We start from the raw sequence: 26,988 nt of genomic DNA on the forward strand, positions 1-26,988 counted from the left end.
AGGGGTTTGAACTGGAAAAAGGCATGATGCAAATCGTATCTGAATAAGGTGACCTGGTATAGAGAAGGGACTTGGGAGGATAAAGAAGAGGAACAGGGGGCTTTCCTGGTGGCGCAGTGGTTGAGAATCCGCCTGCCGATGCATGGGACGCGGGTTCGTGCCCCGGTCCGGGAAGATCCCACGTGCCGCGGAACGGCTAGGCCCGTGAGCCATGGCCGCTGAGCCTGCGCGTCCTGAGCCTGTGCTCCGCAACGGGAGAGGCCACAACAGTGAGAGGCCCGTGTACCTCAAAAAAAAAAAAAAAAAAAAAAAAAAAAGAGGAACAGGGTGACCAGTTAGGAGACTATCCCAGTGCTCCAAATAAGAGATGTTTATGGCCTAGGTTAGGTTGGAAGTTTGCAGCAAGTGAAAAGTGGTTGAATTCAGGTTGTGTTTTGAGGGTGTAGCTATCAAGACCTGCAGATAGATGTGAGGTATGAAAGAAATAGTAACAAGGAGACAAGTCGTTGATGATTATGTGTGCAACTGGGTAGTATCCCTTAGAAGAAGGGAGGAGCAGCTTTTGAGGGAATATCAGGACTTGGTTTGTTACCTTGGATGCCCTGGTTTGATATCTTAGATGCTCTTTAGGTATCTAAGCGTCTGGACGGTGCTCAGACTGTACTTTGTATCCAAAGGTAGCCAAAGCCACTTTAGATGCAAAATGTTTCAAGTTGACCTTTGCTGCTGCCCAAATAGTAGCCACTGTGGGCAGTCTGCAAGATGGCATCTTAGGTTTCTGAGGAAGAAATTAGAATACACAAGGGGAAATAAGTGTATAATTATATAATGTAGATTTCATATTTAAATGTATGGGAAAAGCAATAATTAGTTGGCTTTTGGTTTTAAATGGAAATAGCCACTCACTGGAAAATAATTACTCTAATTTCAATTCATTTTACTTTAGATCACTCTGTGATGAAAACAGTTACCAAAAAAGTTCTCCAGATGGAAGGAGTGCCAAGTCAGAGGTATATAACATGTTTCAGTTCTCTCGGAAGAATTTCTCTTTAATGGCTTGGTTTTCTTTCTTTCTTAAAAGAAAATTATCAAGGTACTTTCTGCCATCTTAAAACTAAGATTTGAGTCAAATCAAATGGCTTTTCTGTTTTTGAAAATGTTGTGTGATGCTTTAATTTAGGTTCCCAGATATGCAGATTGAAAACCTTTTAACTTTTTATTTTCTGTAACATATTATCGTTAGTCACAAATAGTCTTTTTTTTTTGGTGATAAGAATGAATAGCAGGAGCAGCATTTGTGAAACCAAATCTAATATGAAACTGACTCTTTCTTGTGAGTAAATTTGAATTTTGAAACAGCAAAACAATAAGGTTTAATAAAAGGCAAAATAAATTTTTTATGTTTATGATCTGCCAATTTCCCAGAAAGAGTTTTGTGGTGACTTTAGTTATATACCAGATACATTAAAATCACCAGTGGACAACACATCTTTTATTCAGGTGCCCTCTGAAAGTTTTAAAACTTTGTTGACTTCATATCACTGAACGGTCCACTTTAAAATGGTTAAAATTATAAATTTTCTGTTTTGTGTAGTTTACCACAATTTTTAAAAAATGTGTTGTTTGAAGATTTTTGGGTTTTATAACGGTATTGTATTAGCATAATACACCTCTAATCCCATTATCCTATCAAGCAATATTTACATTTTTATTTTCTCTTCCTGCTGTCTATAAACATAATTCCACATAGCTTCAATATAATTTGCCATTCTTTTCATACTAAATTTAAATTCTGTGATTCATAGTTATACTTTTTAACATTGCATTGACAAGGTTTCATTGAGTAGGTCAATTTCTTAAATTGGTGAAAAATTGGAAATAACCTCAAATAAACTATTGTAAACATCTTCATAAATACAGCTTTTTTTTTTTTATACTTCAAGTTGTATGTTTTTGATTCTCTATTAACTTGCTTGGACAATAGTGTATTAAATAAGTTGTTAAGAGTGTTTATGAAGTCAAAAAACTTATGATCGTCTGCCAATTGTTATTTCAAGAGAGTGATATTTTAATAATCAAATAGTACATTCAAAGAAGTTAAGATTTGTGATATCACACTAATTAGATATTATTATTAAAAATTTATATCCTATGTAAAGCATTCTTAAAATAGCTACACTGACTTTTGCTATGATATTAGAAATGGAAAGATATATAAATAAAACATGTATATGTAAAACATATTAGGAATTCTGTAAAATTAGTACAGAATAATAGGGCATCATGGAATGAGAACAGTTAAACATTTTTTTTTAGTTAGCATGATTAAACAAAGTGGAAATGTAACTGAAGTATACAAGCTCATTGAGCTCTTTTAAGAGTAATTTTATTTCTTGGGCTTTTTTTTGTATTTGCCTCAGTTATTTGGAGACATAGAGGTAAGCCAAATCAGTATCTGGGTATATACCTAGATCCAGGTGAGTATAGGAGTGAAATAATGGTGTGAATTGTGTCACATTTGTATTGTACTTATGTATGCCTAATAAAAGATGGGAACTTTTATTAGAAATTTTTTAATCTCCTAACAAGAAGAGTGTAATTTAAAAAAATTTTAATACAAATGTATTTGCATTAGTTTCTGAAAGTAAAGGAAGGGTATACACATACAAACCGTATGCATACAAACATTTTTTTTGATGGCAATGAAGTTAAAAAACACAATAAAATAGCACAAAATGAACTGAGCTCCTATATATTTTTAAGAGGCATGTAAATCACACAGGATCGTGTGGTGATTATCAATAAGCTACACTCTATGAAATATTTGTCCTATATTACCACATACACTCCATTTTACCCTGCATCCTAATGCTGCTAAAATATAGTAGAAAGCAGCAGCATAGCACAGGGAGATCAGCTTGGTGCTTTGCGATGACCTAGAGGGGTGGGATAGGGAGGGTGGGAGGGAGGCTCAAGAGGGTGGGATATGGGGACATGTGTATGCATATATGGCTGATTCGCTTTGTTGTGTAACAGAAACTAACACAGAATTGTGAAGCAATTATACTCCAATCAAGATCTATTAAAATAAATAAATAAAATAAAATATAGTAGCTGTGAAGGATAAATATAACCATTTTAACCTATGATGTTTGTTTTCAGTAAATTCAAATTAAATATTTAAATGTGAATTTTAATATATGGCTTGTTCTAAGTAAAATATTAACACGTAGGTCTAGTTTCTGCAACCAAATGTTTCATATAAAGATACTTGCCTCTTTACTACTGAAATATAGGGTAAGTCTCCACATTTCACTCTTTCATCCAGTGGGTTTCATTTGGTTTTTTTGTGTTTTCTATATGAAATCAAAGGAGCAGTGAAGGTTGACAGGCTTATAGGAAGGTAAAATTGACTCACCTACCCCCCAGCAACTTGCAGCCTTATAACTTGTATTGTTTTTACATAGAAAAATTCATCTTAAATTTAACTTTTGGTCTACTTCTGAAGATTCTGTTTGGCAGAAGTCATGGGTATATCTGTGTTTCTGTGTCCTTGAGATTCAGAAATGCCAAAGGTGTTCTACGATTCAGGAAACTTGAGTGTTTCTGCATGATACATAAAATGTATCATACTTTGGGATCTTTTTTTAAACTTTATTTTTGCATTTCTGCACATGTCAATACTTCTGTTTTAGTTAAAATAACTTGTTACTGTAGAGAACTTATATTTTTTTAAAATGCTGGCTTAGGGCTTCCCTGGTGGCGCAGTGGTTGAGAGTCCGCCTGCTGATGCAGGGGACACGGGTTCGTGCCCTGGTCTGGGAAGATCCCACATGCCGCGGAGCGGCTGGGCCCGTGAGCCATGGCCGCTGAGCCTGCGCGTCCGGAGCCTGTGCTCCGCAACGGGAGAGGCCACAACAGTGAGAAGCCCGCGTACCGCAAAAAAAAAAAAAAAAAAAAAAATGCTGGCTTATGTAAAACCTTTGTACAAAACCGATCCTCTTTTTAAATGGGCTTGGCATCATTGTCAAGTGCCTTTTTGATTCCTTTCGACGTGTGCACGTGTGACAGTTGCTCTGTAGACCTTTGGTGCATCTTGATTCCTTGTTTTCATGCTTTGTCAAACGTAGTCTTGGCCGCAAAGAAGCCTGTAAGTAATGGAAGGAAACACTCTGCTGGTAAAGAATGCTACCCTCCTGAAGCGCTACCACCTGGAGTGTCTGGTTTCCGGCCATTGTGTCCTGCAGAAAGTGCAAAAAGCAACAGGTAAGCTGTTTGCATTCCCTGTCTTTTTCAGTCATTTAGAGTTCTTTATTTTGGAACTTGTATTATGTGGGTGGTCTCTGGTGCTTTGTGTAGAGGAAAAAAGGTAACTCACACATGGCTTGGCTTCTGCCTAATGAGCCCTCTAAGGAAGAAAAATTAAAAGTAATTGGGAGTTTCAAGTTGTTTCTCAAGTGTCACAACAGAGGTAACTCCGTGGGAGTCTTGAGGAGACTAAAATGATCACCAATTGTGCATGTGAGAAAAGTTTGATTAAAGGCAGGTGTAGTTGAGCGAAGCCCTACAGCACAGAAGTAGGAATTTGGATACGTACGAATGGGAAAAAAGACATTTTAGGCATGGGAAATAGTTTAATGCAGAATGGATGAAAAATATGCATTAGAGCTATTCTAAATGAACTGGCTTATTAACTCAGTAAATCAGATTTAGTGAGTCAAACTAGCATTACCTGATTTCTTATCCAGGGGATAGCTGTTCATAGTAATTTTTGTCACAGAACAGTAAATAAAATGGTTGAATTATAGCTTTAGGCTTGCTAAGTGAAATAGATGGCTCTAGATGATCTTCAGGTGACTTACTTGGTAGTAATCAGGAAATTGGGGATTAACAATTGCTTAAGAAAACAAAGAGAATTGATTTTAAATAGTACTTGAAGTAGTTCCTGTGTAAAATATCTGTTCAGTTGCTCATGTTAAATGGATGTTTCTAATCCCCACTGGACAACCGACTACTTTTTTGCAAATGGTAATGTGAATTGCTGTTGCATAAACTATAGTGTTGAATCCCCAGTGTTTGCACTTGAGTTTCACAGCTCTGTGGTTTCCTGTCTTCTTCCTGAGACACTTAATCGCAGGTCCATCCTGGTCACACAGGGGGGTAAATTAGAGAACGATTAATATCACCATTTAAAGAAGAGAGACTGAAATCTCAACCATCCTGAACATAGGAGCTGAAGGGGCCTCTCAGCAGTTCAGAGAGTTATTAGCAAGCCAGTAGGCTGAATTCTGCTGTGTTTTCTCCGTAGCAGAGCCCTCCAGGTCCTTGTTTTGAGTTTATTTATTTTTATACACAATTCTGTATGGATACTGTTCATACTACTAAATAGTTGTATTAACTGGGTTTAACTGGTGATGTATTTACATGAAGATCTAACTTCGTTTTGTTGCTATCTTTTTAGGGGCTTTCCATTCATCAAAGCTCGTGATGTATGTAATCAGTTGGTGGTGTGTAGCTATCATATTTATGATATATAGGGCTTGAATTGGGAAAGGTGGATGGTCATTCTTCTTGCTTTTTAAATTGACAGAGCCTTACATGAAGCATTTCCCTCTCTGAAATAAATCCATGTAAAACATGTTTGGTCGCTCTCCCAAGGCAACTGTGTAGTTGTGTGGATTTGGCGCACAACGGGCAGCCTTGTGGTGATGTCTGTAAACAAGGAATCCTGTTTTCCAGTCCGCAAATCAGCTGTTACCCAGTGAGACGAACTTGACTGCCATTTCTGACCCCTCACATGGAGCTGTCATACTCAAGAATGTTCACATGTTTTCAAGAAACGTTGTTTGCGGGCTATATGTACAAATTCCTGATCTGAAAGCCAATATAAAGCAACATCTCCCAAACCTCTGCTCTCTCACCAAGGCCACACACATTCCCTCGCTTATGGCCTCGTGGCAAGCGAATACTGTCAGTATCAGATTCTCCTTCCCAGTGGTCTTGGGAGACTGCATAGTTGCTCTGTGAAAGGCACCACTGCTGAGGTTGAGAGAAGAGCATCTTGGGTGTCAGTCCTGGCCTTGCGTTCCCGGAGAGAGGGGTGTGCACCTCGTTCTCCTGTTAGGGTTTTCCTAGGCTGCAGGGGTTGCTGCTTGTTGTCAACATGATGTCCTAGTGACTTGTCCTCTGCGTGGTTATATAATCCCAGCACAGTTCTTTATGATGTGTAGACTTTTATGGGGTTGTGGCCAGGTCAGTTTTAAATGTTTGGAAATGTCCTCTTGAACAACACTGCAGTGGCAGTGAAGCTTGCTGGGAGAACTGTTGCCCTAGTTTTGGCTTAAGGGTGGTGAGAAGATGAAGTTTTTGATGGGTCAGTTTTAGTTGTGTGTGTGTATGTGATTTATCTTTTAAAATTCTAATGTCTATTATTCACAGCTTAGGTATGTTGACTTCCTGATTATTCATCAGTCCCTTTACTGATGTATTTTCCTCTGAAAAACTACATTTTCTTCCAGACTGTTTTTGTCTGATGGTGAAGAATAAATTTTTCATTTGCAGTATAAAGTTGATCTGAGAAGAAATGTTTACCTTGGATCTTCACTTGGCTTCTGTGAAAGAAACTTAATAAAATAATATGGGCAATTCCCATTACTAATCCTAACCAGGTACAACAGAGGTCTGTACAGTAACATAGCAAAAATAAGTTACTGTACTTTTACTTAGTCATTGCCTATTTTACACTAAAGAGCAGTGAGAGACATTTATAAATAATGATACCTCAGATCACTTTTGTTAAATGTCCTCTAATATTTGGATATTTGGTATCTGGCTTGTGTTGTCTTTTATACAATCTTGTCTTCTTTCTTTGCACTTTAGTGTAACAACTCTGTGGTTTCCTATCTTCTTCTTGTGACACTCAGGTCCATCAGAATTTCCTGTGACTGTGACAGTAGAGAGTCCTTCCTCCTCAGAAATCGAAGAGGTCGACGATTCCTCAGAACGTGTTCAGGAGGAGCCAGAGAAAATCCGTTTGAAACAAGAAGCATTGCAGGTACAAAGTTATCACTTTAAAGCTATAGAGAAGATTATTTTTCAAACGGAAGGCTGATTGCAACACAGCACAGCTTGTGTGAGGGTTCTGTTTTCTCCTCCCACCTGCACTGTATCCCCTTGAATGGTTCCTTAAGCTTAGACCAAGGTGAATGGTGGACATTTGAACTCTAAGAAACGGAAATCAAAACATGTCGTTAGTAATATATTTTCCTTTCCTTAGAACCTTAGTATATTAGATTTAGGGAGAAGCTTAGTGATCATAAGATAAGGAAATTGAGTTCTGAATGACTACAGTCAGCTGATTCAGTGCTCTTGTTTTACAGATGAGAAAATTGACAGTTCTAGTTGAACTCTCTTTTTATAAGAGGAAAATATGGCCTCATTTTAAATAAAAGTAAAGTTGAAAAACGTTTTGATGTTGATATTCGCCTTTCCTAAAATCAAAAATATCAAGAAGCTACATTCTATTACCAAATAAACCTGACCTCTAATGTCATTCCATACTTTTGTTTGTATGGGCAGAAAAGAAAAATTGATTTTTATAAGAAATTTTTGCACCTCAAAATTAATATATTTATTTTATTTCAACTTTAATGCAGAGCTGAACATTTCTAGTAAATAAAGGAACACCATTTGGGGGGACCTTGTCTTTGTGCTACAAAGTCCATGTTTAATTTTTAAAAATTATTTAATATGACTTTCTCTTCATATGAAACATGACACTTGACAGGTTTCAGAACTGATTATCCCATTATTGTAGGACTACGGGAATTACTCTTTGATTTTCAAAAGAGAAAGTTAGATTTTTATTTTTTAATTAAAATTAATGATAATATAGAGAAATTTTAAGAAAAGAACTTAGAAAATTATGAAATGTTAGAGTAGGAGAAATCTATAGTTTAAGTGGAGTTACTCCCTTTCGTTTTATAAATGAGCACCTACAATTTGTAGAACGTAAGTGGTTTATTAGTAAATGGCAGAGTATGACAAGACCCTAGAGCATCTAACCCGCATTCCTTGTTATTTTAGGTGTGGTGTATTCATTTCCTTCACGAATAGACCACGAGATTGTATTTGTAAAAGCAGTAATAGACAGTGGGGAAGTCCAAGAAGTTTAAACACTGGGACCACAGAATAGCAGATTCAGAATACACTGAGAACCCTTTTAGCTCTTCTCTGTTTTGACAAGACACTACAATGATGGTATCAAAGTGTTTAAGTATATATGCCCACAACAATCAAGAGATTTCAACATAGTTTTGAAAGAGAGAAGACAGGTGGAAGAGTGTGAAACTGAAGCAGTAGAACAGAGGAAAAGCATCACCTAGAATATGCACAGGGACCACGAGCAACTGAGGAGGATTCTGACCCCATCTGAAAAAGTAGCCCCATGCTCAGGTGCGCATGTAGGAGAGAGGGTGGAGTTAGTTAAAAGTGTGACAAATAGGGGAGCTCATTGAAGGGATGTGTTTGGAGGAGTGGACTCCCAGCCCCGCCCTCACCCTCCTGAAATGAGATGATTTCATTTTGAAAACAGTGAAACTGGCGAGAACTGGGGCAGCTACTGTGAGTTTTTACACCCTCGAAAATTGTGTTTGGGGGAGATCCTGTTACAGTTACTCCCCGCTTCTTCCTGCATAAGAAGCCAATCAATCGTTGACTTCAGGGAGCTTTCTGCGCTCGTTCTTAAATAGAAAATAACTGTCTTTTGCCTGTTAGTTGAGTAAAGCTTACAATATGAGAGAGGGGGAAAGAGTGCAAACATATCCTAGTAGGACCAGGGACAATTTAGGGAACAGAATAATTTAAGAAAAAACCCTAATTAGTATCCCGAGAGAGGTTTAAAAAGAGCTAGCAACTATAAAATAAGACTAGGGTATTAATGAAAAGGAGAATGGTCAGAAAGCAAGAGGGGTCTCCTGGAAATGCAAATATGGTTGCTGAAATAAATTCAGTAGGAATTTTAAAAATTTCTCAGTATATAAAAAAGAAAGACACAATGGAAAATGTGATAGAAATATGTTAGAGAGGCTGCATCTGGGAGATCCCACATGTTACTATTAGAAAGTCCAGACCCAGAAAAAAAATGGAGGGAAGCTGTCAAAGGGCAACAAAATTCCCCACAGCTGAAAGTAGACATCAGGCCTCAGATTGAAAATAGTTATGCAAGATGAGCAAGAATAGACTCATACCTAGGCACCCTTCCTTGTGAAACTTTCAAATACTGAAAAAATAAATTAAAATAGAATAAAATACTGAGAGGATACATCCATTCCAAAGAGAAAAATACTGGTCACCTAAAAAAAAAGGTTAAAATCTGACTTTATCATACTTGTCATGAGCACCATGGATCCTGGAAGGCATTAGAAAGATACCTCCAAAGTTTTTCAGGCACATAATTTTCACCCTAGGGGTTTGTATCCAGCCAAACTATCAGTCATACGTGGAGGCTGAAGAAGATATTTTGTACCCAAAGAAATTTGAAAAATTGACTTCCTGTGCTACACCTTAAGCTATTTATAGAAATAATCCAGCAAAATGAGGCAATAAACCAAGAAGGAAGGTAATAGGGGATTCAGTGCAGATTGCAGCTAGTCTAGAATGGAGAGGCTTCTATTGATTGTGTGATTGAGAGCTTCGAAACACCTTGAGGCATATCGTACTTACTAGGTGTTAGGCACTGTTGGAAGGGAGGAGGGAGAGGAAGAGGAGAAGGAACTTGAACTCCAGAGGAGAAAAGGCTCTATGGACATAAACCTGAAGCACACTAGACTATGGTTGATTTTTAACCTACTATTGGTGAGGAAGGGAAGAATCCACTTCAACCTGACACTATAGATGTCCCCCTTTTCAGTGACACACAGGGGTAATGACCACCTATCTAATTGGTTGTCCAAACCGGAACTTGTCCAAACTCCTTACACTTCAGTAGTGTAAGGAGGCACTCGAATGCTGTAACATCAGGACAACAGGTATAAACTGGAACAGCCCAAGGCGGCTTGGGGTATGTGGTCACCCTGCACAAGGGCAGTGACACTGACACAGTATGGAACGAGGTGTAGTCTATACACAGAGACACAGTGCATCTGCAGTGGGCAATATTAATTTCATTGTAATAATGGCAATACTGTCTTGGTTTGCAGCTTTTATTGTCAACGTGCATGTAATCACAAATAACTAAAGTAAACTATACTTAGTATGTGTTAGTATTAACTTGGTATGTACTGAAATGTATTGTATACTGGTATGTACTTAGTATATATTAGGCTCTAAGTGTTTTTGCATATATTAACTCATTTAATCCTCTGAATAGCCTTATGAGGTTGGTGCTAATATCATTCCCACTTTTGAGAGCAGGAAGCTAAGACAGGGAAGGAACTTGCCCGGGCTGTACCTAATTTAAGGTTGGATCGAGGCTTTGAGTTTAGGCTCTCTGCCTGTTCTCTTAAACCTTACTCCGTACTGACTCTCAAATAACAGAAGACTTAACTGCACATAGAATAGAATATAAATTTCAACTTTGACAATGTAAGAGCTAGGTTTGGAAGGTAGACAGGAGGTTGAAAAAAGGGAAGATGGTATGAATGTGCTTATTTTACAAAGCGTGACGTTGAGAGAGTTTCTAGTTGATCAACAATGTAGGTGTTTTTTGTTTTTTTTTTTGTTCTGTACGCGGGCCTCTCATTGTTTTGGCCTCTCCCGTTGCGAAGCACAGGCTCCGGACACGCAGGCTCAGCGGCCATGGCTCACGGGCCCAGCCGCTCCGCGGCATGTGGGATCTTCCCAGACCAGGGCACGAACCCATGTCGCCTGCATCGGCAGGCAGACTCTCAACCACTGCGCCACCAGGGAAGCCCAACAATGTAGGTTTTTTTTTTTTTTTTTTTTTTTTTGTGGTACGTGGGCCTCTCACTGCTGTGGCCTCTCCCGTTGCGGAGCACAGGCTCCGGACGCGCAGGCTCAGTGGCCATAGCTCACGGGCCCAGCCGCTCCACGTCATGTGGGATCTTCCCAGACCGGGGCACGAACCCATGTCCTCTGCATCGGCAGGCGGACTCTCAACCACTGCGCCACCAGGGAAGCCCCCAATGTAGGTTTTTAAGTATATCACTACATGTCAAAGAGATCATGAGCAGTGGAATAACTCATGATGACATAACTTTATTGAGCAGTGTGGACATAGGAAAGAATGTAGAGGAACTAAACCCTTACTTGTTAGTAATTCAGAAAGTGAACAGATAATGCCTCCTATTTAGTGAGAAAATAGTTATGTGAGAGTATTACTTGGAAATGCAGAAGAATTCAAAATGACAATAGTTGGACCTCCCTGATGGCACAGTGGTTAAGAAACTGCCTGCCAAGGCATGGGACATGGGTTCAAGCCCTGGTCTGGGAAGATCCCACATGCCGCGGAACAGCAAAGGCCGTGTGCCACAACTACGGAGCCTGCGAACCACAACTACTGAGGCCACCTGCCACAACTACTGAAGCCCGTGCGCCTAGATCCTGTGCTCCATAACAAGAGAAGCCACCGCAATGAAGAGTAGCCCCCGCTTGCCGCAACTAGAGAAAGCCTGTATGCAGTAACGAAGACCCAACACATCCAAAAATAAATAAATAAATAATAAAAAAATAATAAAAAATAACAATAGTTGACGTAAACCTCATAAAAAAGGAAATCCAAACAGCCAGTAAACACAGAAAAGTGTACGACTTCATTAAGTAATAAGAGAAAAGTAAGTCAAAACCAAGGAAACTACATGCCAATCAGATTGACAAATACATAAATAAAGTCTGGTAGTATCAGGTATTGTAGACCTGAAGTACTATGGGAATCCTCTACCCTGTTTATACTGGACTGTAAATCGACACAACTACTTTGGAAAGCATTTAGCCCTCTCCATCAACTGAAGGTATATAAATAGCCTGTGAGCCAGCAGCCCTCACCCCCGCCCTGTGTAAATGCACCAGAATAACGGGTACAGCAGGATTCCTGTCCATGATTTGCATTAGCACAAACTGAAAACAAACCAAATGTCCATTAACAGTCAAAAATAAATGATGTGTATTTGTACAGTGGGAAAACTATCCAGCAATAAAATTGAATGAACTAGAGCTACAGGCAGCAATGTGGATGAATTTTTTAAACCAATGTTGAGAGAAAGAAATAAGATAGAAAAGACTTCATATACTATGATCCTGTACGTAAAGTTAGATGTTGACACAACTAAACTCTTTTGTTAGGGATGCATGCAGGTTAAAGGAAATGACTGTCAAGAAGTGAGGTTGGTGTTTAACCGGGAAGAGGGAAGGAGCTTGTGATGAGAAAAGGATATGGGGGGTTTTTGCGATGCTGACAAGTCTCAATACTTTCAGATTCGAGTAGTGCTTATGTAAGTATTCTCTTTTTATTTGTCACATTGACAGTTTTGTTCTGTGCACTTCTCAGTACACATATCGTATTTTACAATTAAAAACTGCGTAAAGAATCGGTCACTTCTTGAGTGCTGGATGTGGGAGTGGGATGAGACCGTTTCATTTTAAGCCCTTCACTACTGTTTGCATTCGCATGTTCATTCATTCAGCATTAATTGCACATATTCTATGTACCAAGCACTCTTCTAATTTTATATGTGTTTTAACTCATGTAATTCTCACAAGAGCTCTGTAATATGGGAGCTTATCTCCATTTTATAGATGAGGAAGTTGAGGCCTAGAGTTATAGAACTTGTCCAAGGTTATGTAGCTAATGGGTAGTGCCAGGCCCATTTGCCTCAGAGAATCTGAATATTTACAATATAATCTAAAAGATAAATTTAATGACTAATTATAAGCAAAAAAATTGCACATTAAAGAAGATGACAAGTTTTCATCTATCCAGTTAGAGAAAAACACACAGTCTCTCTTTCACACAGGTACATCTTATATGTACGTGTGTGGCAGAGATTTTCCTTATTAAGCAATTATTTATTGACCGTCTACGTTGTGCTAGGCACAGGTGCTGGGGATAAACACTTAATAAAATACACCCCCTATCTTCAAATAACTTGCACTCTAAGTGAGGAAGTAAGCCAACAGTTATAGTAGAGGTTATATACCAAGTGATACATCGCTGATGGCAGTGTAAAATCTCAGAAATCTTTTGGAAAGAAGTCTGGAGATAGGTACCTCAGAGCCTTAAAAATGTTCATTTGCTTTGATCTCAAACTCATTTTTATGGATTTATTGTAAGAATGTTATTCTCAATATGGAAAAAAGCCTTCATGCATAAAAACGGTTATTTTGTCTGATAATACTGAAAAGTTGGAAAGAATTTAAATGTGTAAAATGGTTAACCAGTAAACCCACGCAGTGGAATATTTTGTAGCCCGCACAAAAAAATCAAGGTTATGAATCCCCTGATTATATGAGAAATGATTGATTTCAATGTTAAATGGAGAAAAGTTGAACATAAAATTTGATATCCAATATGATGGGAGCTTTGTCCCAGAAAAATCACCCTAGCTGGTGTACAGAAGGGTGGAATGGAGAGCAGATGGCAGGAAGGAAAATTATTCCAAAGCCTTATCATTAGTCTTACTTAAGTAATAGAATATCAAGCAATTTTACTTTCTAACTTTTTTGGTTCCGTATTTCCATGTAAGGGACATGAATTCTGAACACTTTGTAGGAGGAGGGTACACTTTTTCACAAAAATTGAACACTGTGTTCTAATTCCCTCCATTTGAGGGAGAAACTGTTGCATGTAATTGCACTTTGATGTGCTATTTAGAACCAGTCAGGAATTTTAGTCTCCTTTCCTCTGACCGTGCTGAGGGTTTTTTGTTTTTTTGTTTATTTGTTTAGAATTTCTTTGAAATCAGTTTTAGAAGATTGGTTAAACCATTATATTAAGAGTAGAGGAATTTTGCAATTTTTTCCCCTTTTTCCCCATTGAAAACTTGACTGGCTTTAGTAATGAAACATTAAAGAATTTGAAGTTCTTAGACTCTCAATTTTTTAAACATGTTCTGAATATAAAAATATATGTTCATTGAGCAAATGTTTGAAAACAATGAACAACTTCTTGAAGGAAATAAAAGCCACCTCTGCATGTACACACACCTAATCTGCTCTTTTGTCTTAAAAAAGTATCCGAAATATTTTGCCATGTCACTAACTACTCTTCTACATCAGAGAATTTGATTAAGCTTATGCATCATCTCCCAGGAAAAACGCACAGATATATTTTGAATGTAGCACTCCTGAAGCCCATTCATAAACTCTGGTTGAGACCTCTTGTCATTCTTAGTGGCTTCATAGCGCATTCCTTCAGACAATGAGCTGTTTTTATTTAAACCAGTCCCAATTCGGAGGCTCTAAGCTTTCTTCTAGGGTTTGGTTATAAACAATCTTATGACATCATGTTGGTAGATAAATCTTTGCCCACATCTTTGATTTCCTTAGGGTAAACTCCTGATGTAGGATTGTTGTTAGGTACCAAAAGCTACTGTCCAGACAGTGATACCAGCTCCTCTCCCAATGATGGCATATAATAGAGTTCCTCATTCTTTAAGTGATTGTTCAAAGCAGTTAACATGTATAAATATACCTTACTGTTTTCATAAGTATAGGTATTATGATTGTTTATCACTGCATAAGAAACTACCCCAAAACAGTGGCCTAAAACAATGACAATCATTTATTTTGTTCACGAACCTGGAAGTTGAGTAGAATATTAATTCTTTTACTACACTCTTACTGACTGAAAACAATACCTATTTGACTAGCTCAGAGTTCTGTAGGTCAGAAGTCCAGGCACAGCGTGACTGGGCTTCCTGCTCAGATACACAGGGGAACATGTGGGTTCCCTCCTGAGAGTGTTAAAGCACGTGAAATTTAAGTGTAAGATATTGAGCCCCAAACGTTGGATGTTCACCATAGTTTGTGTGGGCCACAGAGCTGAAATCAAGATGTCAGTCTGGCTGTGTTAGCGTCCAGAGGCTCTGGGAAAGAATGCCTACAGGCTTCTTCGACATGTTGGCATAATTCAGATTATGCAGTTGCAGGACAGAGGTCCCCATTTCCTTGCTGGCTGTCAGTCGGGGGAGAGTTTCAGCTCCTAGAGGCCTCGCTTGCCTTCCCTGCCACAGCATTGGACTTCTTCAGAGCCAGCAATGGAGAGTCTCCCTCTTGTCCCTTTTGTACTTCAATTCAGGAAGAGTTCAGGTCCTTTTCATGGGGTGCCTGAGTAGGCCACATCCACCTAAAATAATCTCCCTATCTTAAAAGATCAACTGATTTTGAACCTTAATTCCATGTGCAAAATCCCTTCACTACAGCACCTACATTTAGAGTTTGATTGGATAAGTGGAAGGTTTGTGTACTTCAGTAAGTGGTCATCTTGGGGGCTCTGTCAGAATTCTGCCTATTGCAAGCAGTGTCCCCACTTCAAGGACCGAAGTGTCTTAGTTCCTAAAACTCCTAAGATAGTTTATCAGTGTTCATTTTATTTCAGTGACCTTGGTGAAGGGAAGACTACCACCTCCGTGAGCAGGAATGGCAGCCAGCTTCCTGAGTCCACAGTGTGGCTCTGCTACTTAGTGGTGTGACCTTGGCTGTGCTGCTCTACTTACTCTACTTCTCTGCCTCTGTTTCCCTCATCTGTAAAATAACATGGAGTTAGTGATCGTTCTTTCCTCGTAGGGTTTTTTGTTTTATAAATTTATTTTTGGCCGCATTGGGTCTTCGTTGCTGCTCGCCAGCTTTCTCCAGTTGTGTCGAGGGGAGGGCTACTCTTCGTTGCGGTGCGGTGGCTTCTCTTATTGCGGAGCACAGGCTCTAGGCGCGCAGGCTTCAGGAGTTGTGGCACGTGGGTTCTAGAGCGTAGGCTCAGTAGTCGTGACGCACAGGCTTAGTTGCTCTGCGGCATGTGGGTTCTTCCTGGACTAGGGCTCGAACCCGTGTCCCCTGCACTGGCAGGCGGATTCTTAACCACTGTGCCAGTAGGGAAGCCCCCTCTTAGGGTTTTGATGATTCGATTATTTAATACCCAGGGAACTCCAGGAACAGTGCTTGACTGTAAATTGCTTTAAAAGTGATCACTTTTTTAAAACATGCTTTTGAATCTGCAATTATGCAATTCAGGTATGCTAAGCAGGTTCGTTAATAGGACTTCCTGCTATAAAGAGACCCACAAATAAAAATAGAATTTTTCTTTCTTGGTCGTAACTTCTTATTTCTGACTTACTATGTTATATGCATATGCCTTTTATGGTGGGCTGCCACAAATTTATGTTGGAAAGAGTGGAATTTAAATAAATCTTTGCAAATTTGATAGATTTTGATCATTCATTTCACTGGCATGGTATGATATGACCAGTAGCAGACTAAAATCTGAGTTCACTTCTGCCTCTGCCCCTAAATCCTGATGAGACCAATAGCTGGAAAGGCTTTTGGATATTATACTATGAATTACTTATAATATTGACTCTGTTTGTTTAGGAAACCCTGGAGGAGTGCCTAAAGCAGTTAAAGGAGGAAGGAGTAATAAGACTGAAAGCTGATAGACGAGTCAGTGAGGTAAACACGTTTCATCTGCTTTTGAGAGTGTTTTGGTTTTATTTTGATTTGATTTTAAGCCGTATACACATATTTTGTAAGCTTTAAAACTGTAATATGTTGCAAATTGGTTGTATCATATGGACTTTTGCATTTACTGGTATTTAGTGATCATATGATCTATATTCCAGAAAGCATGTTTTTAAAGATGTGAAAATCTGGTTTTGTGTATGTGTGTGTGTTTGTGTGTGCTTTTATATGACATTAGCTTATTTCCTGTTCATGATTCTTTGTTCAAGAAGGCACTTTCTGTGCATGTATTGTATATACAGTAACATAAAAGACATGATGAGACTCTCCTGGCAATGAATTAGGAAAGTGAATCATTTAAATAAATTTAAGATATTGGAAAACTTCTAAGAATGCAATGAAAGATAAAAATATATACTATGAGAATTACATTAGATAATGTGCATGAAAGCAGGGCATAATCTAAAAAGTTCTATCTAAATATAATTTATCACAGGGTGAGTGTAGGGAGGAATTTTTGAAAGTGCATCCATTGGATTGGCAGACACTCATTCAATAAATGTTGAGCACCTGCTCATGTAAGGCAAAAGGGGCATCATGAACATTAACGGCCTTTCTGAGAAATACGAGAGTTGAGCTTACAGGGGGTTTTAAGTGCGTAGATGATGAGCGGAAGGGGAGGAGTGCACGGGGGTGAATATGTTCAAGAAGCCAAAGAAAATATTGGTGATGGTACATTTAATAAATCGGGTTGGGTATGATTTAGGACTTTTAAACGTAAGCATTAGATATTTTACTCACTAAAGTTAATTCTTAACATTCAGCAGAGTTGTAATATGTTTTGTTCAAATCAGATTCTATAATTCACTTTCTAATTTAAGGGAAACTTAAAGCAGGTCATTTTCTAATGTGGAATGAGGCTCCATTATGAATTGAACCAGTTAGAAATGTGATCTTTTGTGAAAGATCATTAATAAAACGGTAACTTTGGTTTATTTATATACCACCTAAGTGTTATATAGGAAACTTTGTTGGGTGCCTGTGGGTTTTGGTTATTATGTGATATGGTCTCTGTCTTTACTGGCAGAGGGTTACATTAATTACAAATTAATTACATTTTGAGTGTTTTAGTTTTGTTCCTTGAAACTAGGCAAGACTACTTTTTGTTTGTTTATTTGTTTTTTGTTTTTTGGGGTTTTTTTTGCGGTATGTGAGCCTCTCACTGTTGTGGCCTCTCCCGTTGCAGAGCACAGGCTCCGGACGCACAGGATCAGCGGCCATGGCTCACGGGCCCAGCCACTACGCAGTATGTGGGATCTTCCCGGACTGGGGCACGAACCCGTGTCCCCTGCATCGGCAGGCGGACTCGCAACCACTGCGCCACCAGGGAAGCCCAAGGCAAGACTACTTTTGATGACAATGAGAAAAAATCATGTCAGACGTTTTCACTCTTCTTGTGTAGCTGGAACATGAAAATGCCCAGTTAAGAAACACAACTTTCTCTTTGTCTGAAGCCCTTCATGCCCACTCATTGACAAGCATGATCCTGGATGATGAAGGTGTTTTGGGCAGCACTGAGAATTCTTTTCAGAAGTTCCATGCTTTTCTGGTTCTCCTTAAAGATGCTGGGTTAGTTCATTTCTCTTCATGGCATTCTTCTCTTTGCGACTCTAATGGTAGTTTGCTGAGGAACTGGAGCAATTTTCATCACTTACGTGTCTATATTTAGCCAAATTTAGTGTAATTATAGGTAATATAGTTGACGTTTTAAAATGAGGAATTAAATTTTTTAAGAAATGCAAATAGGGAAGCCTGCTTTGGTAGAGTGGGGAGCCCATTATAAAAGAGTAACTTGTAGACAGAGTAATTAGTAGGTATAGTTGTTTTGTAAAGACTAAATTAAAGGCAGTTTTCATTGAAAATAGTCGGGAATGCATAAGAATTTTCCTATCTTTCACTTATTTTGCTTGTTTGATAAGTTTGAATTAAAGTTATCTTTGCCTTAGACATAAAAATGATTATTAATCTGCAGGGGAGATATAGGTCAGTGGTTCTCAACCGGGAGCAATTTTGCTGAAAGAGGGAAGTGGAGATTGATAGTTGATGGAGCGGTGTTTTGTCAGTGAATGAATTGGTGTTGGTGTTGGGAAGGAAGGAACAAACACATTCTTGGAAACTGGAGGAAAGGTGGTAAAGAAGTGTGGGAATGGAGGTGTGACAGGCAGTGGACAGGGTGCATGGAACATATTGAAGCTGCTAGTGAGACAGTGGGATGTCTCCTAGAGGATGAATCTGGAAAGGGCTGAGGATTTGGGGGAGAGAGAGGCTTGTAGTCTGGAGTAGGATGTTGGCTTTTAAGATTTTAGAAGTGGCGGAGTGGTTGAGAGTCCGCCTGCCGCTGCAGGGGATACGGGTTCGTTCCCCGGTCTGGGAGGATCCCGCATGGCGCGGAGCGGCTGGGCCTGTGAGCCATGGCCGCTGAGCCTGCGCGTCCGGAGCCTGTGCTCCGCAACGGGAGAGGCCACAGGAGTGAGAGGCCCGCGTACCGGAGGAAAAAAAAAAAAAAAAAAAGATTTTAGAAGTATTTCATGATTGTAGGTCTGGGGAAATCTAAACTGCTCTTCTGTGATTATAATAACCTTTGTCTTTTCTCCGTTCCTCCTCTCGTCTAGGCTTGGGCATTTGGCCACAATGGCTGGTATAGATCAGTCATATTTTCATTTACTAGGTCGTCCCCAGGTGAATTCTACTGTTAGTAGTCCACCTAAAGAAGAAAAGAAGGCACTTGAAGAAGGAAAATCAGAATCAAAACAGGGTGCCCCATAACAAATGCAAAATATCCAAGTAAATGGACAGAACAGCACTTAATGATTCTAAGAGTGATTAGCAAAAAGGAAATGACCAAGTCAGGGAGAAAACAATAATGATCAGTCTCTAATAGTTCACATGCTCGGGAGCTAGAAGACTCTGGAGTCCTTTCCAAATCTGAGATTAGTAAATGTGTGCCCATTTCATGATACTGTACTTTTGTAAATAAGGAGACTGGAAGTTCTTGAGAAAATTTATGAGTTAAAGCAAACTATCCTTAATGAAGAAAGAAGACATTAGAGAAAATATTCCAGATTTTAAATTGTATAAATGTCTGTTCTGTTCATATTTTATCTAGGTTTCTATTTGTATGCAGTCAGCTTACAATGAAGGAACACTAATGAAGGTACACATACTGATATAATTTTTAAAATAAGTAATCCAGACATAGCTAATAGGTAACATATTAGAGTGAATCACCTGGTTATGGGAATGGGAGGGGAAAACCTGTCAGCTTTTCCTCTAGCCTTACTTGGAGCCCCCATCAGCCAATCTCAGAGTGGCCTTGGGAACTGACAGCTTGAGAACACAGTCTGGTCACAAACTATATACGGTTTACATGTGCCTGGAGGATAGCAAAGAAATTAATTATCTTACAGAATAGGGTTTTATTTTTAGTGAGGGAAAGGAAATGGGTAATAACTACCCCAATCACCAAAGTCTGAAAACGTAGCGGACATAGCCTTGGATATAGCTAGGTTAAGCTGAGAATCACTTGGCAAGATATAATTACAAAAAAAACTGGCTCTGAAATCTTCTGATTAATCAATTGACTGTGTTAATAATAAGATTACAGAGTAACATTGAAGTTTTGAACTCTACTTTTTAATGGTTGGCTTTGTTCATCACTGAATTTTTGTCTTGTCTTTTGTCTTCCCCTCCACTTTCCGAAAATTACAGGTGATGCTAGGATTCCTTTGCCTCTCGACTCCTTCCGTGTCCCAGCGTCTACTCAGGAGGCCTTAGAAACTTCCAAAGACAACCTGGGGGTGCCAGTCACAGAGCAGCGGCAGGAGTCTTTTGAAGATTTCATTGCTAGGACATGTTCTCCTTCAGCAGACGTCATTTCTGGAACTGGAAGTCAAAGAAAAGAAGAGGAATTATCTAGAAATAGCAGGTCTTCTTCAGAGAAAATGAGCAAAGCAGGTGAATAGACCAAAAACTACTCTGCTAAGAAACAACCTGGGAAGGACCTGCATTCCTGCTCTGACTCACCTGTAAAGCAGAAAAGCAAAGGAATTGGGCAAAATAATTCTTTGCTTACTGAACCAATTAGAAGTGAGTCTTCGAAAAAACACATTTCTGTTAAGAAAGAGAGTAGAATAGTGACTGTTTCATCAAAGACAACTAAAAGTAAACTCAGTCTACTAGAACAGTCTGAAAGTGATACTCTTGGATCTGATTGTGAATTTCAAGAAAGCATCCATACTCTATCACGCCTAACATAGGTCTACATCTTTTAAAATTATGTTTTTGCCTTCAAATTTTCATAAATTACTTATGTTATTATTATAGCATATGGTGTTTTCAGTTACTTGACTGGAAGCCATTAGAGAAAGATTTTTTTATCTATACTTTTTTATTATAATGAAAGTTTGGGTGTACTTTTCCTTGTAACACTTTGCACCATTCATTCAGCTAGTGTTTACTGAGGGCTTCATATGTACAGTACTTTTCTGGGTGCTGTTGCTTTCAGCAGTGAACAAAATAAAGCCTTTACTCTCCTGGAACTAGCACTCTGTGGTGGCAGAAAACATAAACAACAAAGCAGGCTAAGGGTTAAAAAGAGATGGGAATAATAAATGGAATAATTTTACCATTTGGTTAAACATCAAACTATTATATAAATCACACGGCCAGAAGCCATTGACATATTTTAATTCATAATAACCAGAGAGCCTCAAACATTTACCAAGGCACTTAAGCGTGTTTATGGATTACAGCAACGCTCTGAGGTAGGGAACTCTTACCATCCCCATTTTATAGATGAACAGTCTGAGGAGACATTATGTGAGTTGCCCAGAATTACACAGCTATAAGTAAGTGGGAAGTTGCAATGTGACCCGAACCCATGCTCTTTTTTTTTTTTTAATGTATGGACTTTATTATCTTTCATTTGTTTCTGATTTATGTGAATTTTTTCTTTAAAGATTTTTTCTGATGTCAACCATTTTTAAAGTGTTTATTGCATTTGTTACAGTATTGCTTCTGTTTTATATTTTGGTTTTTTGGCCTCAAGGCATGTGGGATCTTAGCTCCCCGACCAGGGATTGAACCCTCACCCCCTCCATTGGAAGGCGAAGTCTTAACCACTGGACCACCAGGGAAGTTCCCCTTATGTGACCATTTTTCTGGCTTTTTTTTTTTTTTTTTTTTTTTTTTTTTTTTTTTTTTTTTTTTTTTTTTTGCTGTACGCGGGCCTCTCACTGCTGTGGCCTCTCCCGTTGCGGAGCACAGGCTCCGGACACACAGGCTCCGCGGCCATGGCTCGCGGGCCCAGCTGCTCCGCAGCATGTGGGATCTTCCGGGATCGGGGCACGAACCCGTGTCCCCTGCATCGGCAGGCGGACTCTCAACCACTGCGCCACCAGGGAAGCCCCTGGCATTTTTTTTTAATTTTTATTTTTTATTGACATACACTTGAATTACAGTGTTGTGTTAATTACTGCTGTACAGGAAAGTGACTCAGTTACACATTTATGTACATTCTTTTTCATATTCTTTTCCATTACGGTTTATCACAGGATATAGAATATAGTTCCCTGTGCTCTACAGTAGGACCTTTTTGGGGTTTTTTTAAATACATGCACTTTTTAAAAATAAATGTATGTATGTATGTATGTATGTATGTATGTATTTTTGGCTGTGTTTGGCGTTTGTTGCTGCACGCGGGCTTCCTCTAGTTGAGGTGCACATGCTTCTCATTGTGGTGGCTTCTCTTGTTGCAGAGCACGGGCTCTAGGTGCCTGGACTTCAGTAGTTGTGACATCCGGCTTAGTTGCTCTCTGGCATGTGGGATCTTCCCGGACCAGGGCTTGAACCCATGTCCCCTGCATTGGCAGGCGTATTCTTAACCACTGCGCCACCAGGGAAGTCCCATGTAGGACCTTTTTGTTTATCCATCCTGTATATACACCAGTTTGCATCTGCTGATCCCAAACTCCCAATCCAACCCTCTCCCACCCCCTCCTCCTTGACAACCGCCAGTCTATTCTCTATGTCCTTGGTTATGTTTCTGTTCACACACAGGCTGTACCCAGGCTCTTAATTACTTTGTTATCCTGTTTCCTTGTTAAGAGAAGAAGGGTTTAAGGAAGGCACTGAGAGAAGCCAGTGACCAGTAGAAGTGCAAAAACAGTGGGGCTGTCAGAAAGCACACCTGTCTCCTCCCCCATCTGAGCAGAACTTTTAAATGGCAGAGTATGTAAGAGTATGTGATGACACATCTCTGGATTAAATGATGTCTCCCTGGTAAAACGTGTACAGATAAGTCTTTAGTTCAATCAGAGTGAAAGGTGAGATGAGAGAAAAGCTGGAGTGTCAGATTTCTGGTAGAAGGTCCTGCCTGATTGTTACTAAGAGGGCTACTACAGTACTAGTTAGTTCCTTAGTCATGGGTTGAGTGTTAGAGGAGTGAAACAACGAGCAAGATGTAGTGTTGGCCCTTTAGCAGTGGAGTGAGAGGGGAAGACGCACAGCAGATGTCTCATCCTGCACGTGACCTGCTGTGACGGGCATATTCAGGGCATTTAGTCAGTGTTTGTGGAAGAAGAGGGGGAGCCGTGAGGCAAAGAAAAGTCATCAAAAGAGGCAGTCCCTAAGCTAAGTCTTAAAGGACTCGTGAGAAACTGGTGAGTCAGCCGGTGAAAGGCAAGGATACTCAAGGCAGAGTGGACAGCGGAAGTCCAGAGCCGTGAGTGTGCGCGGGGTGTGTCACAGAGGTACAGGCACAGGCTCTGGAGGATCAGTGCAGTGTCCCCAGGCAGCGGCAAGTGCCCCTAAAGGAGGCAGCGAGGAGGAGGAGAGCAGGTCTTAACCATCCATGTGCGGGGAGCTGGTTTCCTCAGAAAATAGCTAAGAATGGAAAGGACAAGTTCAGGTGGCATTTTAGACCACTGACGTCAGTATGGATGAGGAATCTGAAGAAGCCTGGAGATAATTATGCCCTACTCTTCTGAGGAGCAGTGCTTTATATTTTCAAGTGGGATTTTCACGCTGCCACCTCCTCTCCTGTCCCTACTGAAAGGTTTATAGGCCGGCAGAAGGGAAAACCTGGCTTAAGTAAAGTTAATCAGGTTTCTTTACTGTACAGCTTTTCGGGGCTGCTGTAGGCTAATGTTCATTCTGGATCATCACAGCAGGCGTATGGTACACAGCCATCCTCAAAGCTATTTGACTCTAGAGTCCTTTTTTAATAGAATGTCTAACAACTGGTTCCACCAAACAGCAATTTCGTAACTTCTAGACCAGGTAATAGCAAGAAGAAAGGGGTCTGAAATAAGGTATAGATGAAGGGAGGAAATAAGTTCTAATTGTATTTAGGAAATTACCAGCAAGACTTGACCTTGGGAAGTAAGGAAGAAGTAGGAGGCGGAGGCTGAACCCCCATCTGTGTGACTAAGGTTGGGTGGTGGTATCATTGAGTTTGGAAATAGGGGATAAAGAACTGAAGTGGGGAAAAGACTTTAGTTCTGGACATGTAGAATTTGAAAGCACCTGTAGAATTCCGAAGACAAACTGGTAGATAACTGGACATGCACGTGAAGACATGGAAAGATAAAAATTTGAATGTCACCAGCACATAGCAGCCATTAAAATCATGAAAATGGATGAGATTTCAGAGAATTGTGAGTACTGACAACGTTTAAGTAATAAGCAGAGAAAGAATTCTGGGAAGGAGAGAGGTGATAGAGTTTCAAGAAGGAGGAAGTAGATGACAGTGTCATCCTTCAGAGAATGTAAGTGTCCATTGGATTTGGGCAGTTAGGTCCCCAGTGACCTTAGAGCAGTGCAGTGAAGTGGTGGACGAAAAGCCAGATGGCAATAAACTGAGGGTGTAGGGCTGCCTGTCGGGGCCAGGCGGGGCTAGTGAGGACAGTGGGAATAGGCTACTCTCAAGGAGTTTGGATGAAAAGAGAAAATAATTAGCAAAAAAGAATTTTTTAGAATGAGAAGGACTTCTATTTTATATGTTGAAATGAAGGAACCAATAAAGGAGATCCTGAAGATGTAGACAATAATTTAGAGAATTGGGGAAACATGGACATATGAATAAGAAAAAAAAAACCTTGCACAGTATATAAAAATCACTTGTATCCTTCGAGCTGGATGGATACTGGTAAGTTTGGGAGGAAATAAAGGTAAGAAGAGATAGAAGTTAAAGAAGTTTATACTGATAGCCTCAGTTTTCTTTGACACAGATTTTTCAGAGACACATATATATGCATACATAATTACCGTTTGAAAATTCTTTCATAGTTACATGTTTTATTAATCACGTCTGAGAAAAGTCACTGATTTTCATTTTGTACAGCATTATCTTGTAAGGACAAGATACAGTGACAACTTCCATGCTTTTTGCATATCAGAGCTGACACTGAAAGTATCTGCATAATTGAATTTTCACTTCTTATTTGTAATAAGTTTATCCTTAGGAGGATACTTTCATAGTGTTTGATCACAGATGAGTTTGGGCGTTGCTATCACTCAATAATGTTAAGCATCTGTCAGGTTCTCTCCTATACTATATATTAATTTTTTGTCCGTTAAGCAAATATTTATTGGCGGCCTGTGGGAATAAGATACACCTAGGCCCTCTTTCCTTGGTATATTCACAAAAGCCTCTGAAACTAAATTTCCAAGTCAGGCCATACTAAGGCCTGGCATAATAAGTTTTCATTGTTAACAGTTTTTTTTGTGTTTGTGGGGGTTTTTTGTTTTTATTTTTTGAAGCAAGGATAAGACACTGTCTTAACTCAGTAGTTGTCCATTCATTAATAAGTCAAAGAAGACATTGATGAAGCATGGTATTTTGAATATCCTTTCCACAGCATAGGTAATGGGCCATCCTGAAACTCTGGTGAGATGCTTATCATTTTCAGATTTTGGAGTGGCTGAGAAAACCCTATTACACCTTGAATTATCACTAGAAACATGAATTCAGCCAAATAAAAACAGTGCCTCTGCCTACTGAGGTGGTCAATTTCCATCTCAACAAAAGTGACCATTTCTCCTTTAGATTAAAATCAAGAAAATCCCCTCTGTCCAGGATGCAATAATGGGGTGCACGAAAGAGGAAAACTGGAGCTATTCCCTCTTTACACCTGAACAGTGAATTCATTCTGATATCAAATATTTGTTATGATTCTGTTATGACCAGGTGCTTTATTGTTTAGAGATCAAGTTACTGTTCATTCTTGGTAAGTAAGAAAAATCCACGTTTTAGGACTCTGAATAGTAACTTTATATATATTATATATATATATATTAAAAATAAATATGTATATTATATGTAATATATATTCCACCTATTCAACAAAATTGTAACTTTCATCATCTCTTACGAATGATGAACTGTATTCACTCTTTGGAAAGGGCTTATAGGGAATTAAAGTCTCCATATACTTTTTATATAAGACCGTGGAAACCAAATTCTCAACTGGGAGCAAACTTAGGTTTTGCTATGAAGGTTTATGCTTGCCTGGCCTTAGAGTGGTAGGCCAGGAACTCAAGTTTTTTTCCTCTAAGTTACTTTCATTGATGCCACCCTGAAAAAATTTGGAGGGAGTATTTTTGAAATAGCTTTATCTCAGTAACCCTTTAAAAATGCTTCAGGGTATGGGGAACATAACTGTCAAAATGTTCAAGCAACTCTTGTTGATTTAAGTGTAACTGATCAGGAGCAATACAGGAAGGAGCTGAGTACAAAAGACAAAAGGCGTGAGGCTATTTCATGTATTGTTTTTGGCTTATTGTCCAAAACAGAGAAAGTCTCATACACTGGCGCAGCCAAGGTCCCCTACTGTTCTCTCCTTTTAGTAGAAATAAAAGAGAGCTCGTTTCTCAATAGCAGCATTCTATCCTTAAGTGGGTACACAGTGATATTCTGATGGTCTCTGGAGCAGAGAATAATTCCGTGGCAGCTCTGACCTCCAGTCACCGGGTCCTCTGTAACTTAGTCTTTCATGGCCAAGGACTATAATCATTATTTCGATTTATATTTAGCATCTCAAAATGGAAAGGATTCCATGGACAACAAAGCAGGAAGTGATTTCATGAAGTGTTTTAGTATGGATAAAACAATAAACTATAAAAATACAAATCATCAGTAAAGCTTTTTCTTTCCAGAGAACTATATTCAGAAATTAATGTAAGCCTCTAAGGTGCGCATGTGTGTTTTTTCACCCATGATCATGTCTGTATGTGTGTGCATTCCACTGCTACAGGAGACATGCACAATGATATCAGATTTGTACTGGTTTCTCCCAAGAACTG

The 26,988-nt window shown here is 39.3% G+C and overlaps 1 protein-coding gene across 1 annotated transcript; it reads left to right on the forward strand.

Annotated features, from left to right (window-relative positions):
- Nucleotides 1-3,762: 3,762 nt before the first annotated feature.
- Nucleotides 3,763-18,651, forward strand: LOC309808848 (centrosomal protein of 78 kDa-like; the record flags this gene model as incomplete). Its single annotated transcript, XM_082629420.1, has 5 exons — nt 3,763-4,266; nt 6,924-7,054; nt 16,540-16,617; nt 18,089-18,255; nt 18,633-18,651. Exons 1-5 carry the CDS (start codon nt 4,158-4,160, stop codon nt 18,649-18,651), a joined length of 504 nt encoding a protein of 167 aa, XP_082485546.1. The 5' UTR covers nt 3,763-4,157.
- Nucleotides 18,652-26,988: the final 8,337 nt, after the last annotated feature.

The sequence above is a fragment of the Mesoplodon mirus genome, assembly GCF_964341445.2.
Source record: "Mesoplodon mirus genome assembly, chromosome: 7".
Taxonomy (NCBI): domain Eukaryota; kingdom Metazoa; phylum Chordata; class Mammalia; order Artiodactyla; family Ziphiidae; genus Mesoplodon; species Mesoplodon mirus.